General features: G+C 39.2%; 1 protein-coding gene across 5 annotated transcripts in view; it reads right to left on the bottom strand.

The window, feature by feature from the left end:
• baz2bb (bromodomain adjacent to zinc finger domain, 2Bb) overlaps positions 1 to 16,317 on the bottom strand; it is a 52,474-nt gene that overhangs the window by 14,483 nt on the left and 21,674 nt on the right. For 4 of the 5 annotated variants that reach the window (XM_087852918.1, XM_035906741.2, XM_035906743.2 and 1 more), the window contains exons 2-14: positions 11,310 to 11,468; positions 7,940 to 8,122; positions 7,637 to 7,768; positions 6,666 to 6,841; positions 6,388 to 6,582; positions 5,362 to 6,027; positions 4,587 to 4,648; positions 4,063 to 4,508; positions 3,580 to 3,870; positions 3,083 to 3,143; positions 2,011 to 2,119; positions 1,774 to 1,875; positions 1,248 to 1,458 (exon numbers count right to left, since the gene is read on the bottom strand). In XM_087852918.1, the coding sequence (XP_087709044.1) occupies positions 1,248 to 1,458; positions 1,774 to 1,875; positions 2,011 to 2,119; positions 3,083 to 3,143; positions 3,580 to 3,870; positions 4,063 to 4,508; positions 4,587 to 4,648; positions 5,362 to 6,027; positions 6,388 to 6,582; positions 6,666 to 6,841; positions 7,637 to 7,768; positions 7,940 to 8,122; positions 11,310 to 11,466 (2,791 nt within the window). In that variant the 5' untranslated portion in view covers positions 11,467 to 11,468. The remainder of the gene's footprint in view (positions 1 to 1,247; positions 1,459 to 1,773; positions 1,876 to 2,010; positions 2,120 to 3,082; positions 3,144 to 3,579; positions 3,871 to 4,062; positions 4,509 to 4,586; positions 4,649 to 5,361; positions 6,028 to 6,387; positions 6,583 to 6,665; positions 6,842 to 7,636; positions 7,769 to 7,939; positions 8,123 to 11,309; positions 11,469 to 16,317) is intronic. The other variant, XM_087852919.1, reaches the window with a different exon arrangement.

Raw genomic sequence — 16,317 nt, 5'->3', positions numbered from 1 at the left:
TCACAAAAAACAGGCACCAACTGGAGAATTTAAACACTGCCATAAATGCAAACAACAGAGTAGGCTGATTTTAAAGGTGTAATCACAACTGGAAGTTTAGGTCGGAGACTAAGAGTCAAAGCCATTTGTGGCTGTCCAATAAGACAACAAATCTTGTTGACAGCAAATCAAACAGCAAAACACTCGATATGTCTTTAAGCATGAAGTAGGAACAGTTAACAGGTTTATAAAGGCATATAAATACAGACAAAGACTACTGTTTTCAAACAAAATTTTTGATGTGAAGCCTGCCTCGATTACAAGATTTTCAAGCATTTTTAAAGACCTGAAATATTAATCTGTCAAATTTAAGACAAATGGTCCAAAAAGATGGACAAATTGAGGAAATGCAGGACTGTTGCCATCCATCCCAGGCATGAGAGCCTTGCGAAGATCACACCAAGATCAAAACACGCAATCCCTGAAAGCAGTAAAAAGTAAAAAGCAGTCGAAGGGTAACAGGTAATACCAGCAGAAAACCACAAATGAAACCACTGGACACCAATAAAATCACAGCAGTGCAAAAAGCTTAACTGGATGCTTCACATTTCTTTGTGTACATTCTGTGCAGAAAAGGCACAACTCAGACAAAAATGTCTCAGTTGTGACAAAAAAATTTTTTTTTGCACGTTACCAATGTTTGGAGGACCAAATGCCATTGTACACTCCCAAATGTGAAACATGGTGAAGGGAGCAATGTAGTTTGAAAGCTGTTCCGCTACCTCAACTGGAAAAAGGAAGATCAAGGCACTTAAGTAAATCAACCAGAGACTGAATGGAAAAGAACCATGTTCATATTTTGGAAAGCCATGTCACTCTAACAGTTGTGCAGGCAGGAATGGTAAAACTTCATCCTCACTGTTCTGGAACTAAGCTATAAGAAAACGTGATGGAGGCCTTTGCACCTAAAGGACATTTTCCAAATGAAGACGTTCAAAGTTTACCCACTTCTTCCAGCTTGCACTGACTTTAAAACAACTTCTAATGCTAATAGTTATTATCAGTAACATGGAAAGCTGCATGAAAACTGATAATTTAGTTAGACTTTAACTATAATTTAAACTCGGAAGTTAATTAAAATTACTGTGAAGAAATTTCTGATAAGAATTCTTGGTTCCCAAAAGGTTATCAATAATTTCTGAGTCTCCTGGCAGTCTAAAGCCCACCTTTAACAGGTGCCATGGAAACATTTTTCCATGTTAACTGACCTTGAGCTTCCAGCTTACGAAGTAACTTGGCATCAGAGACATCTTGGAAGTTATTTTCACCACCATTTAGAGGATAAGGTTTCCACTGTATAGCCCCAGTGCTATCACCTGTCGGCTGGTGCTCAGACTTTGTGCGCCGGCTGCGCCTCCCATCCATCGCTATGATGCTGGGAGCAATCTCATTCTCAGCCAGTAGGAACCACTGTAAACCCTGGGTAATTTGAAGTAGATACAAGCAGAAGGATAAAAATGGCTAGCTTAGCGCTATAAAACCCATATACAGGGTCATTTTGATCTTAGTCCATTTCTATAACCTTCCAAAGACGCTGGGTTTAAAAATGCGACTTTCACATAAATGTATTTGTAATTTTCTGATTAGCTGAAATGTTCTGCAAAATCAGCACTGAGAGGCTAAAATTAACAAAATCTACTAACTGTACACCAAAGATTGCACATATAATAATCACTGTTGTTACTGTGAGCTCACGTCTGTAAGAAACGAACATGAAAAGGTAGAAGCCTTTACCTCGGGCCCTTCTCTGGCTTCATAGAAATCCCCAACTTTAATTTTTGTACTAAAGCTGAAGTTGTCTCGTGAGATTTCAGTTATTCCATTCCTGATTAAGTACTGCAGACAAAAGAATAACACACACTAATTAATCCATAGGTAGGAACCACCAAACGTTACATAATCCTTCAACAGTCTGATTAGTACATGCAATCATTAAAAGCTCTAAATCCACTTCTCAGAAAATACCACTACCTTCACTACATCAGGATACTGTCGGAGCTTTTTCCCACACGGTGCAAAGTAAGCCACCTCGCCTTGCAGACGCCCCGCTACGGTCCTGATGCGTGTCTCTCTCTGCCACCTGAATGGAAAAAACAAAACAAAAAGACACCAAGTAAAACATAGTTAATATAGAATTGATGCTCACGGTGTAGTCTGTGGCCTTGTTGTTCACCAGAGTGTAAATAAATGGTCACTGGCTAGCCCAGCAGTTCCCATGAGCTCCACTGGACTACAGCTTACAGAAAACACATGTAGGATCGTATCCCAGACAGCAAAACTCGGCTGAAATATAGCTTTGCGGCCTCTGCTTCCTGTGAACCTGGTAATGAAAAACATCCCTACAAGATGAAAGGCTGTCCTCGTTCAAGCCTGCAGAATTTGTGGGCAGGGAGCTGCTAATGTTGCATGTCTGTTTTGAGGCTGGATGCAATTAAATCCCAACTGCTGTCCAACTGACAGGCCTCATTTAATTTCCATCCCACTATGATGTATTACTCACAAAGTCCCCAAAGGAGAGAAGGTATATTTTTGTGGTCTGCTTCTATTTGGACATTGATGAAGATGTCACCGCATTCAAATCTGGAAGGGTTTTTTTGAGTACCAGCTGCAGTCTTTACCCCACGATTACCACTTTAATCTCGAGTGTGTCTTGTTTACACAAGTCAGCAAAATCTTAAAAGCGAATTAGACAAATAACATGGTAAAGGAGAGAATGATTTGTTAAAATAATAAATATGTCATTAATTTAGGTTTAACTGAAAACTCTAATATTTAACCGATGTGGCAGACCTGCAAATATAACTTCACTGTCTGTTGGTGCCCATACTGTGCGATTTAAGCTGCTCCACCAAGAAAAAGTTAGCTGCAGCTGATGTGCGAAAGGTCACTCTTCAGCCATCAGTGAGCTGACATTTTACTTTAACACCTACAGCCTAAACACCAACACTACAGCAAATATGACACTGAGAACAAATTGGGCATGGTCAGAATATCAAACCTTTATCTGGCTCTTTTGATACAAAGTGCAGGCTCAATCTCTTACCCAAACTCAAGAGGCAATCGCAGAACTCTCTCATCCGTAACCCTCCTCCTCCTCCCTGATCCTAGAAAACAGGAGAAATGACTCAGCGCTTTTCTCTCTTCTGAGGGACCTGAGCAGACCCGCAAACCCGCCATCCGTTAAAATATAAATCCTGCTTCAAGGAGACATATTTGATGCCTGTTGTGGCTAACGGTTTTCAGTATTAAACTACAGTCCCCATGTGGGTATCGATACGCAACACCACACAAAACAGCATTTTAATGTTTTGTAGGAGGGTGCAAACCTCACAGATGCCCCAGTGGTTCAGCAGTACAAGTAGCATATGCAGTATTGAGTAAAATTCACTAATAATATTTTTACTTCACAAGTTTGTTGACAAGATCGTTAATTATATTTTACTTCAAAATGCGTCATCTCCTCTCACTGAAGCCTAAATTGTAGCTGAGTTTCATATCAAATTGATATTTCATCTGGATTATGGATTTATTATTTATTACCTGGCTGCGAAGCAAATGTGAAGGGTGGTGATGGTGCACTTTGTTTGCCCATTGCTCCAGTGCTGGTGGTGGGGCTGAAAAAACTACTATGTAGACTTGGAGGTTTGGTAATCTGGATGTTGAGCAGGGAGGGGGTGGCTGAGAGGCTCGAGGAGGACTTTTGAGTAGACAATGAGGTTTGAGCTACTTTCAGAGGACTTCTTTCTGCATCGCTATCTGCTTCTGTCTCAACGGACTCCTTGACATCATCCTCAAAGGCATCAGAGTCGCTCCCCAGGATGCTCTCTGACTCTGTGGGGGATTCCAGTGTGCCACATACAGAGAGAGATAAATTATTACCTAATTAACAGTCCACACACATTCAAACCACACTGAGCACAGCTAATTTCCAGGACCTACGTCATATTTCACAGCTTCTATCAGCAATAAAGTATGATCATGTTATTCTTTATTTAATTAAAAGACAGGTCTAATTAATCTAACCTGAAAAACTGCTCCCAGAATCTTCATCCTCATCATCATCGTAATCGTCTCCTAAAGAGTCGTCCGAGTTTTTGCTGCTGTGGATATCAGGCTCACTGTCTCTGACCAAATCTACAGGCAGACAGGATGTGTTGGTTCTGGTGAGGCTCTTTCCCGAATGCACCATCTTGGTAGTTTTCCTTGATCTGGGTTCCGATGAAGCAGAAGTCTTAAGTGGGGAGGCGGAGCTGTCCAACATTTCCTTGGTGCCAGTGCTCAAGTTGATAGGCATGGAGCAGGGAGGACTGGTGGCTGCTAAGAGAGGCTTGCTGTTGGGGGTGCTGCTCTGGATGCGGGGCTTAGTGATGAGGGCCAGAGGGGCATCCTGAACTGCACCGTTGATCGCTCCGTTAGGATAAAGGTTCAGGAACATGTTGCTACTGCTGATGTGGAGAGAAAACAGCTCACTGATACGACTATAATTCAGGTGGTGTCAGCAACAGTGAAGTGGACGTTTAATTGTGATTTTCTGTTTTTGTTTTTACCAGCTTTGGCTCTTTGGTCGCTGAGAGAAAACTTGCTTCACAGAATCCGTGGAATTGAGGGGCTTTATAAATAAAAAAATAAAAAGGAACACACACAAAAAGGAGGAAATAATTACACCAACTGTCACTCATATTACACTGCTGTGGGCTGTAAATTAAGGAATTTAAGGTGTAATAAGTGACAGTAACAATGAAGAGATGGCTCGAGCCTGTCAGAAACAATGAAGAAACCCGGGCGGCTATGGGAAAAATATTTTCAAATTGTTTGGCTTACAGCCATCATGAGACATTAGCTGTCATCTTCTATTTGTTGCCATTGTCAAAATCTGGCAATCAAAAGCATGCATTTAATGTACAGCCATCATCCGAATTAAAACCCCTCTTGTTACAGATTGCTACATTTCCCTCCTTCTTAGGATAGTGACAATAACAGAGTCCTGCAGAAGAGGCCAGTTTCTCTCTCTTGATAATAAACAGCCCAAAGCATAACAGAGCTAATTGCTTGTCAATTTTGTGAAGTTTTCCCACAAGAGCTAAACACACTGTCACTTCTAGTGATGTAGTGGTCAGATGCTCACCAAGTATGATAAAAGCCCAGATAAAGGCGCGTGAGCACTTATTCTCTGTTGTGAAAGAACACAATCATTTCATGACAGAAACCATGGTGGCTGATAAACAAATACAAACAGGATTATGTGTGCGTGGATGCGGAGGAGGAAACGCTTTAGGCTTCATTGCTGTCATTTATTTCATGTGCTTCGATACTGTAACTCACCTGTTTCAATTTAGATGTGTGTAAGAGTAACAGGCTTTGATCTGGGAAGTTTCCACTGCTGTCCTTCGTGTTATTGATGGGATGTCTGTGTTTGTTAGAGGGCATCAAAAATTTTGGCATATGGGACTCTCCTTTTGAGGCCAGCAGTGTTTGTGGTTTGGGTAATGATGACGGGAAAGGAGGTTTGGGTGAACAAAGAGGTTTCAGTGGGGAACACTGAGAGAGGGACTTTTTAGTGGAGCAGAGGGCAAGAGGTTTAGGAGAAGAGGAGACAGAAGCATGCTTTGGTGAGGATGAAGGATGGAAGCGCTTTGCTGATGTTAAAGTGGCCAAATGTTTTGATGAGTTGGAGAAGGAGATGAGGCTGGGAGAAGATCTAAAATGCAGAGGACAAGCCTCTCTCTGGGATTGTGGTAAGGGACTGTTGCTAACTGCCAGTCCTGTGGCCTGTATGACACTGGTGTGCTGCTGGCATTCCTCTTGTGAAGTCCTGGGCCTCTGGAGAAACAGTGCTGCAGACTGAAGCAGGCCAGCAGGACTGGAATAAGACTGGGGGTGATAAAAGGAAGTCAAACGAACACTGTTACAATGTCCGTCTTGAGTTGAGCTGCCATCAACTGTGCAAGGTCTCTTCTTTTTACTCTCGGGAGTGTTGTGTGTCAGCCGCTGAGTAGGAGGATGAGGCAAACAGAGAAGACAGAATGTCATTTCAGCTCCTACTGAGAGCCTCATGGTGGCAGCTCTGTCAGCTGGCACAAAGCCTCGTTTGACACCCACCAAAGAGGCTGCTATTGACAAACCAACTACCATCTAATCAACAGAAAGCATTTTTTATTTTTCAAATACAAATTAACCTTTATTTGTTCTTACCCTAGAAACAAACTGAAACAAGCTTTTTCACATTAATCAACTATTAGACTAAAAGGAAAATATTTTGAGAACGTTTTCAGCAAAAACTGATCTTAATGGATTTTCAGAGCTTAGCTAAACACACTGTTTACAGAGCAGTTCAATAGACACACTTACTTTGACTTTCTGCTTAGCTGGACTCTGTTTTTCATAACCGGACTCTTCACTGTCGCTGCTCTGATCATCATCATCTTCCTCTTCCATATCGTCAGGGTCGCTGCTGCTTTCCTCAACATCGCTGGAGATTTCTGACTGAGACTCTGATTGGCTGCCACTCATGCTTGATGTCTCTAGTGGTCTTTTGTTGGGTTTCTTAATGGTAATAATACAAAGTCAACATTTTTTTCATTAGGTTATAGAGGAGGGACTAAGCAATAAATAGACCAAATATTAACCTTTTGGTTTGCTTTCTCAATGGCTTTCTGATGGAGCTGGCCCGGCTCATGACTGTTGGCTTGAGGTGTCTCCTTCTTTCCCTTTGCTAGTAATGAACTACTGTTCATAGCAGGAGCGTTCCCAGCAGGAGAGGAAGCACTCCTGCCATTCACTGTTCCATTAACACCTAAAGAAACTGGCATTACACATTTATTTTAGTGGACACTTATGAGAACAAGTAATATGACTCATATTACTATCAACATGTTAAGAGGACAATTAAAAGGAACAAGAAAAGTATATGAGGTTAAGTCAAAGGAGCTTGCAAAGAAAAGCGTCTGGACTTCTTTAAGTTACTTGAAGACATTTCACCTCTCATCCGAGAGGCTTCTTCAGTTCTAAGGTCAAATGGTGGGGAGTCCCAGATATAAACCTGGTGGGAGTGTCCCCCCACAGAGGGACAAAAGGACCCCCTGATGATCCTCTAATCGCCTGAGCCAAGATGTGGAACTGGGTGTGGGTCCCAATCAGCCAGAGTTTCGGGTGAGTTCATTGTGAAACCTGGCCCCACCTTATCATGCGAATTCCTGAGGTCAGATGGCCCAGGGTGTGAGTGGGCCTTAAGGCGTCTGGGAAGGGATCTCAAAACTGGATTATAGATGGCAGAGAGTTGGTGTCGTAAACCACCGCCTCTGTTCAAAGATGGTCGCTCACAGTGGACATAGATCATAGAATTTAAAGAAGTCCAGACGCTTTTCTTTGCAAGCTCCTTTGACTACGATGACCTGGATGACTGAGAACCTTCACAGACATATATGAGGTTAACGACCACACAGTAATTGCACTTAACAAGGCAAGTTTGATATTAAAAGCAGTATGTAATTTGTGCATACGCTTTCCTTGTTAATCACTTTTAATTTACACGTCCTTTTTATTGCCTAATAGGGCACAAAAGTAAGACTAGGGAATAATTTCTCAAGAGATCTTTTACCTGAAGGCTGTGACTGGAAATCAACAGGATCGTGGCTCTTGAAGGTTGATAAAACAAAGGGATGCAGACCTAAAAGAGGGGGGAAGAAGGCTGCAGCTGCTCTGGTTTGTGTCTCAGATGTCCGCCACCAATCTGAGTGCGAGAGAAAGACATCGTACAGTTAGGCATTAATAATCTGTTAGTGAACTAGTGGAGAACTGGATTTAACTTAATAACAGCCCTATTTCACAGTATTCACTAGATTCACATCCATTATCAAAATAAGAAAAATATGAAATATATAAGTATCTTAAGCATCATTACCTGGAAAAGTACCAAGCTGTGATGGAGCAGCCAAGGCAGACAAACCGAGACATCCTAGGCCTCCAAACTCAGAGCAGCTTGAACTTGATGCGTTGAGCGCGACAGGAGAGTTGGCTAAATTCAAACCATTGGGGCTGACAGACATATTTACACAGTCATCCTCCATTATTCGCAGCGAATGACCTGGAGAGCAAAGTAAACAGTTATAAGAATCACTGAATCTACTGATCACCATCCAGCTTCCTATCAAATCTTTACACGCCTACATGTTGATACAATATATTCCCAATACAGTGACTATATTGTTAAATAAAGAATGTATTATCACACATCACAATGGGCTTCATGATGACATTTAAAAGAAAAATATCCAATAGACAGAGATCGTATTAAATAAAAGACAAAAAATAACTTGAATTTACTTTTGAATTTTAGCCACTGACTTACTAAAACGAGTGACTAGAGAGTTAAAATAAAAGGATGACTAATCATCATCTCTGCTTGCGTTGCAACAGACCTAAGCTGGAAAAAAGCAGGATCAAATTAAACACAGGAGCTGCTGGTCCAGAGTCTGTATCTGGTCACAAGCGATTTAAAGAATCGCTTAGAGCCTCAGAAAATGAACTAGGGCTTTGCGCACCTTTGGGACTGACACAAGCATGAATAACAAACTCCCTTTTTCTTAAATCAGAATTAGCCTCTCAGTATTTAGTTAAGTGTAGACTGAAAATAAATAAATAAATAAGAGGACAAAGAACAGAACCTTGTAGTACAGTGAATACTGACAGTGGCCTAATAAGTGTTATCAGAGACAGGAACAAACTTCCATTAATCAAGAGAGAGAAATTTTATTTCTGGTTAGTTGAATAACATAAAAACACCTTTATTCTTTGGTCTTAAGCTTCGGACTTCATATGTCAACAAAGTGATAAAATATTTCACCAGATTAAAAATGTAAAAAATGACCAAAATAGGGCAATTTTCTTAGATATCAGTATTGAATCAGACACTTGCTCTTCCACTGTTAAATATAATAGGTGGTGCTGAATAAAACAGTTCAGAGATAAGCTCACAAACTTAGGAATGCTCGACTATAATTCTGCTCAAAGGAGTGTTGTCATCAGTGGGCTTGTGATACATACCTCCCAAAGGGGATGAGAAATCTTTGAAGGAACTCAATTTAGTTAATACTCTTAACAATGATGTGACTACAGAGGTGTGAGTGCGCTTTCAGCAGTTACTGCTCAGTGCAAAATAAATTATCTGGGAAATTTCTATGCACGTTGAGTGTAAGGATGTAAAAATGAATTATTTATGAGAGTGTCTGTTCTTTATTGTGATAGCATGGTGATAGCATGACACACACGCACAAAAAAAACACCAAAGCCACAACTGGTTTTGCGGGCATCTTATCATGAAGGAAAAAATAATTACAAACCAAGATATGTAAATTTGCACATTATTTTGCGGTCACGGGGCATCTGACAGCTTACGCATCACTGTTGCTTAATAATAGCTTTGGCCACAATTAGTATTCAGAGAAACCAAGAGATGTTGGTGGCTGCACGCACAGTGTGAGGCCGACAGACGTGTCAAATCACACAAAATAAACGGGAACTAAAAGTTGTCAAAAGAAATCCACAAGGACACACACAGCTTTTTAACTGTTGACATTCATTAATTCCATGGCCTTTTCATTTCTATCAAAACTATAACACGTTAAAGACTGGAGGAAAGGTGCCTTAAATCCTCGACTGCATTGTGAAATTTGAATTCAGTTCTTCTGCAGAATTTAGCTGGATGGCTCCTTTAAATAAATTTGCATTTATAATTTGTGGACTGTCTGAAAAGTCAGTCAGAATGATGGATACGTTTAAAATTTATATTCATAGCTAGTGAACTGAAGACTGCGGGTTCTGCGTGCAGCACTGCACTATTGAACTTCAACCTCTCTATTATATATTTTTACTCTGTCTGAAATATGAGTAGAATAACTGAATAAATAATTAATTAAGATCTGAGAGTGATCTAATTAAGATCTACGCTCCAGTCTGTAAGCCTTTAACCTTTAATTCAAGGGGGTTAACAAAAGTACTGCATTGACAATTTCAGAAATTTTTATACATAGTTGAAATAAAAATAAACATAGATTCAGAAGGAATTACACAAACTAACAATTGTAAACAAGAATTGTTTTCAGTACTTGGATGAAACTCCTTTGCAGTCAATTACTGCCTGATGCTGAGGAAAAAGATGCTGATCTTTTCCTGCCTTGAAATCTTCTGCCTTTGGCTACCACGATTGTGGATCTCTTAGCCTTCAGTTTTGTCTTAAGTAACTGAAAAGGATCTTCTATTAGATTAATATCGGGTGATTGACTTGGTCATTGAAGAATATTCCATTTATTTGCCTTAAGAAACATTTGCATTGCTTTCGTAGTTTACATTGGGTCCATTTGCCCTGTGAAATGTTGTTCATTCAATTTTGCAGGATCTGAGCAGAGAGTATAGCCCTGTACATTTCATAATTTATCCTGGTACTTCTATCAGCAGTCACATCATTAACAAAGATTAGTAATTCTGTTCCACTGGTAGCCAAACATGCCCATGCCATTACATTGCTTCCATCATGTTAGACCATGTTTTAAGTCTATGCTGTTATGCTTCGGATCAGGAGCAGTTTCTCTCCTTCTCCCTACTTTTTATACTTCCATCTGGTTTCATCTAGCCAAAGTTTTCTTTTCTTGTTGTTAACCAGGACTGGGTAAGGTGTTTTACATATTTTAAGATGTTTATAATTTTGTCTTTCTGTATAAAGAGCAGTTTGTTTCCATGGTTTTTCTTAACCATGGAAATAATTCTGTGAACATGTACTTTAATTATCTTCTATGGCCTTTGGTGTTGCTAAGCCAGCAAATGCCTCCTTTCTTTTCTGATCTGGTCACTTGTAAAATTGCTCTCTCTTTGATTTATCTGGTTTATTTTGATCTTCCTGCTTAATGATGGCCTCCTTCACGTGCAGTGACATCTTTTTGGATATAAAGAGAGTTTCAGTGAACGTCTACCAAATGCAAAATCGACTCCACATGTTTTATCTCCTTGATTTGTCGTAGAACTGTAAGGGACACAGGCCTCATCTGGCCATGAAACTGTTCTGTAAGGCAATTGTTTTTTGTTTTTTGTTTTTTTTGGGGTTTTTTTGTTTGTTTTTTTTTGTTTGGTTTTTTTTTTTGTTTTACACACAGCTAATGCAATACTTTTCCTAAACCACTTGAATGAATGTTGAAAGTCTTACTAACTGTAACCTTGTGCTATTACTTTGAGCACATCTAAGTCTAATGTAAAATTTTCTCTATACTGTCTATACATACCAGAAATGGTGACGGGAGAGCTGACTATAGGACTAGGGGTCGCTCTGGACTTGGTGTGGAATTTCTGGGGTGGAGCAGGGGATGAGCTGGCTTTAGATGAGGCCATATGAAGGAAGAACGGTTCAGGTGATGAAGCCAGGGGTCTACCAGACTCCATATCTGTCAAACACAATTTAGTCAACATAAGATACAAAAGAAAAACAAAGGAGAAAAACCTACTTATGGCCAACATACCACTGAGACTCTTATAAGACTGTATAGACAGAATTACCACATCACCTTAAATAAATTAGAACACTGGACTAAAATTATTACTATATATGTTTGAGAGTTTTGTCCCATGCAATACATTAAAATGGAATATAATTCCTTACATCAGTAAATAATTTGCATTTGCATTCTGATACCTTAACAGTGACGTATCATTAAGTCAAATCTTGGCACATAATCCATTTGCAAGCAGACACAGGCCTAGACTATACTTGTGACAAGTCATTCATATTGAAAAGGTCTTCAAAGCTCTTTAATGTGAAACTAGTGCAATATAAACTGTGATCATGAGAGAAAATTGAATTTTTTAGCCTCTTAGGAAACCCATTTTCAGTTTCCCTTCTATAACCTTTACATCAAGTCCATACAGATGAATAAAAGAGTGGTAAAGTAATCTCTACAGTTTTCTCTCATGACCCATAGACTTTTGTTACCCCCCCCCTCCCTGCCTATCATCCAAATCACACCACAGAGATTCACAAAGAGCATGGATTTTCCATTAAAATCTTTTTAATACATACTTGCATATTGTGTTTTACAGCCAGCCTTTGTTACGGTATTTTACATTACACCAACGATTTCTCCCTGGTGGTTCTCAGGCGCATCTGATTAATTTAAGGAGACAAAGTGACCCTCTGAATATCAAGTATCATCCGTCACCAGGAACAGCACTGATGAGAGATAAATGACAAGAAAGCTTCAGCCATGCTTCATTGGAAAGGACGACGCTCGCTACAATGGCTGGCTGCGAGTTTGTGTAGAACAAAGGCGCTTCCATATTTATAAAGCATTATTAGGGGGGAAGAAACATTTACTTTGACCTCGCTACATTATACTTTTCCCTTCATTCTATGATGTTTAGTATGCTAATGAAAACAATTCTCTCCACCAATTACCTATGAATTGCTTGTTTAAGTAAAATATAAAATTCAACATCATAGTTGATTCTGAGCAGTTTTACTATAAATACTCAACAGTAGATTTTAATTACTTTGTTTCTTCATGTTACTGCAACATGCTGCAGATACTGTTTGTTACTAGGAATTTTTGTAGTGCAGAATTAACCTGTGTTTTCCCTCAATACAGCAGCGAGTACAATATTCTGTTTGTTTTTTTTATGACATACCTTTAAAATCCATACAGTGAATTTGGTTTAAGTGTGAGTGCCAGAGATGACACACAGTACCAAAAATGGATAGATAAATAAAAACACCAAGTTCCATGGACGCAGATAATTTCAATTGGTTCACTAACTAAATGCAAATAGCAAAGAAAACATAAAATCAAACATAAAACATATATATGCATATATAAATTACATAAATATATTAAAGCATTTACTTCATGTACTCCTTATTTACATGTTACTTTTGCACAACAGATGGCTGCTGCTAACAAATATAAATCAGTAACAGTCAACAGCATGGATCAGCAGTAATCTAACTGCAGAGACAGTGTCGTTTTCAGCTAATGGAAGGCACACTCTAGAGACAAAAAAGGTAACCAACAGCCTGAAAACCATTTAACCAGAGACAGAGCTGAACAAAACAAAGGTGCTCTACATTTTCTTTACCCATCTATGAAGAATGTGGAATGAGTATGTAAAAGAAAACAAAACATTTCTGGTCCCCTTCTAATTAGCATCAGCTCACAATGTTAAATCCATCTTCTAAGACATTAACGTGCCATCCTTTGCTTCAGCACAATACATTTCTTGTGAATGTTTGTTCTTGGGGTTTGTTTTTTTTAACATGGGGTATAGGGAAATGTAAAAGCCAAGAGTGATTGAAACCTTCAAGTGAAGAGAGTGGCTGAAATTAGTAGAGAATAAATTAAAGCCAGTTATGTGAAGCTTTTCTTAGCCTACCCCAAGTATATGTACACACATAAAATGTGGAGATGCTGTGCAGACCTTTATGTGAGAATGTCAGCAGTCACTGTAGGTACATAACAAGTGCAGTGGTACACCCACAGATCAGTTGGAAGTCCATACTCCTATTAGTTTCAGTCAGTTCCTCATTCCACCCATGTCGTCTAAATACAAGTTATGGTTCCCTGCCTCGACTCCCACTCCACCCGAAGAATGATAAAGCGCCATGTGTGACCAATACCACCAGCTAAGACGCCTAACCTACATCAGGTGCACATGGCACCATCTCCAGTATATTACTCACACAGTAAGGCAGATAAGTATGTTTGAGGCAAAAGATTGCCTGCTTGGTCTGATAATCATACAGTACAAAAATATATCAATCATCTGAAAAAACACTTCTTGGCTTCCACAGAAGCTTTTCTCCTCGAAAAGTAATAGAAATAAATCAACTGTGACTGATTATTTAAATTAACTGACACAACAGTGACAAAATTATATTTTGCATAAATGACAGTACTGAGAAATTTTTTCTTGTGATAGGTGTGAAGCAATGAAAATAGTACATGTGCGACACCACTCATTTGGCTGCAGTCTAGACATCGGAATAAGGTGATTATTATAATTAACTAAATTACTATGATGCCCAATCTAAAATATTCTATATATAAACCTGCTAAAACATTACTGGTATATGTTATATGTTAAGCATGGCATCATGACAGAGGAACTGTGTAGTCGGTACATAAAAAACAAAAAACTGCACTGCTACATTATCAATAGTCTGCAAGAGCAAGGTTACTATTCACCTCAGGTTTGCAATGACCCCTTTTTTTATTGGCATAGTGAGAGACAAAACAATCCATGTGCTCTACAGATGTTGTGTTCATCAGTAAGGGTCAAGTTGGCATAAAGAACAAACAGCTCATACAAAACTTGTGGGTGTGGATAAATAAGACAATTATGGAGAAACTTGTTGACAAAACTGACCAGTGGAGACAAACCCAGAACAGACTGCTCTGTGACACTGCAGCACTTGTCATTACGATGACACACCTCAAACCACCATCACCACCACCAGAAAGTCTGTGTGGTCAGCAAAAAGATCCACCCGAGCTCCTACTAACAGCATAATAATCCACTTTTTGCTCTTGAGAAATGCATGAGGGGGAAAAAAAAGGAGAAAAAAAAAAAAAAGGCACAGGGATTTTATTATAATTTTGCTTGGAACAGACAAAACAAGAAGCCCTTGTTTTACCTGTGCCAAAAAAGGGCTGTTTGACTGTTTTTAACAAGTATAGAATACCACATGGGAAACAGTCATAGTTAAGGTGGCAAATTGACTCTGACGAATGGCATGAGGCCTTAGCATGACAAACGATTCAAATGATACATTTGTCCTTCACACTGTGCATGCGGATCATTATCGTGAGGAGTGATCTAGCGCTGGGACGTGAAGCCGAAACAGGAGTCCCACATGTTCTACACAGTCTGACATCCATCAAAAACACATTCCCTGAGCTCCTGCCTTCTGCTGCCCCATCAACAGCAAGCACTGGCAATAAACTGTGTAGCTGTGCCTGCAGTTTTTAATTAGACGCATACAGAGAAAGAGGAAGAGAGGGGGTAAAGAGAGAGAAAAGAACAAATAATTTCATGCACCTCAGATGCTATTAATCTGTTGTTGGCTAGGACAGGGAGAACGCCATCCAATTACTTATTTTTTCCCCATTGTGAAATGATTGTTAAAGCAGTATATTTTACAACATTAACTTACAATTAATGAGGGCAACTGTAAAAATTAAAGATAAAGTATGCCTGTTCATTGCCTAATTATCCTTAACATTCCAAACATATGCATGTCTTTATTTTGTAAGGTAAGCCAACTCCTATTACAAACAGTCACATGTACACTGTTGTTTTGTTATTGAAAACCACATCCTCTATACTTAATCGTTGTAATAATTCCTTCAGCAATGGTGCAAAATGATTATTTGTTTATGATAAACTGAGATATTGTGAGCATATAACAAAAAGATGTAAAAATTGTTGATACTTTGCAGAACATGCATTTAAAATAGCATTTGAAATAAGGCTTTCCTATGCAATTTCACTTGGCTTTAGACTGGCACACAAGTCTTACAGGAATTCACCAACTCAGTCCGTCAGTTAATTTTATGAAAAGGTGCGTAAGCCATATAAAGAGTGGGAAAAAATACTGAGAATATAAATCAGGTTCAATTATCCAACAGGAAACAACTGTAAAAATCAAACACGAGCACACTGCTGCTACAAAGCTTGCTAAAATAATTGCTTCAGAGTAACGGATATCTTTTTTATTCCACTGAACAAAAGACTCCCCTGCTATTATGATTATTGCTTATTTACTCAGTAATCAACTGTAAAGGGATCACGTAGTGGATTATTAGAAAGAACTTGCAAAATCTGTCTGTATATGTAAAAAGGTTTTAAAAGTCTTTATGGTTTGACACTGCATTTGCAACAACCTGCATTTTCTAAATAGGAAACAGCATTTATAAATGTGAAAATATGAGGCCTAAGAGAGTTTTTAAAGCCTTTGCTCCTTGCTGTCAATGTCCAAGAAGAAATAAAAGGCAGTCAAGATCAAGGTAAACAAAGCTATCACAGTATTTTCACTCCCAGCTCCCGTCTGTCTCACTCTCCAAAGAGCACAACATAAATCACATGGCAACCGTAATGGGAGGTGGGACTGTAGTGTGCCAAATGAAGCAATAAAAAAACATCCTGAGTGTGCCTTTCAAGGCATTAGTGACACTGTGTCCGTATGTCCACTGTTTTATTGAAGCAGATGATTCTGGTTACATTCAAACCAACATCTGTGCACAT

The sequence above is a fragment of the Neolamprologus brichardi genome, chromosome 16, assembly GCF_056152115.1.
Source record: "Neolamprologus brichardi isolate AB-2024 chromosome 16, ASM5615211v1, whole genome shotgun sequence".
In the NCBI taxonomy this organism is placed as follows: domain Eukaryota; kingdom Metazoa; phylum Chordata; class Actinopteri; order Cichliformes; family Cichlidae; genus Neolamprologus; species Neolamprologus brichardi.
This window is presented reverse-complemented; position numbering and strand designations above follow the sequence as displayed.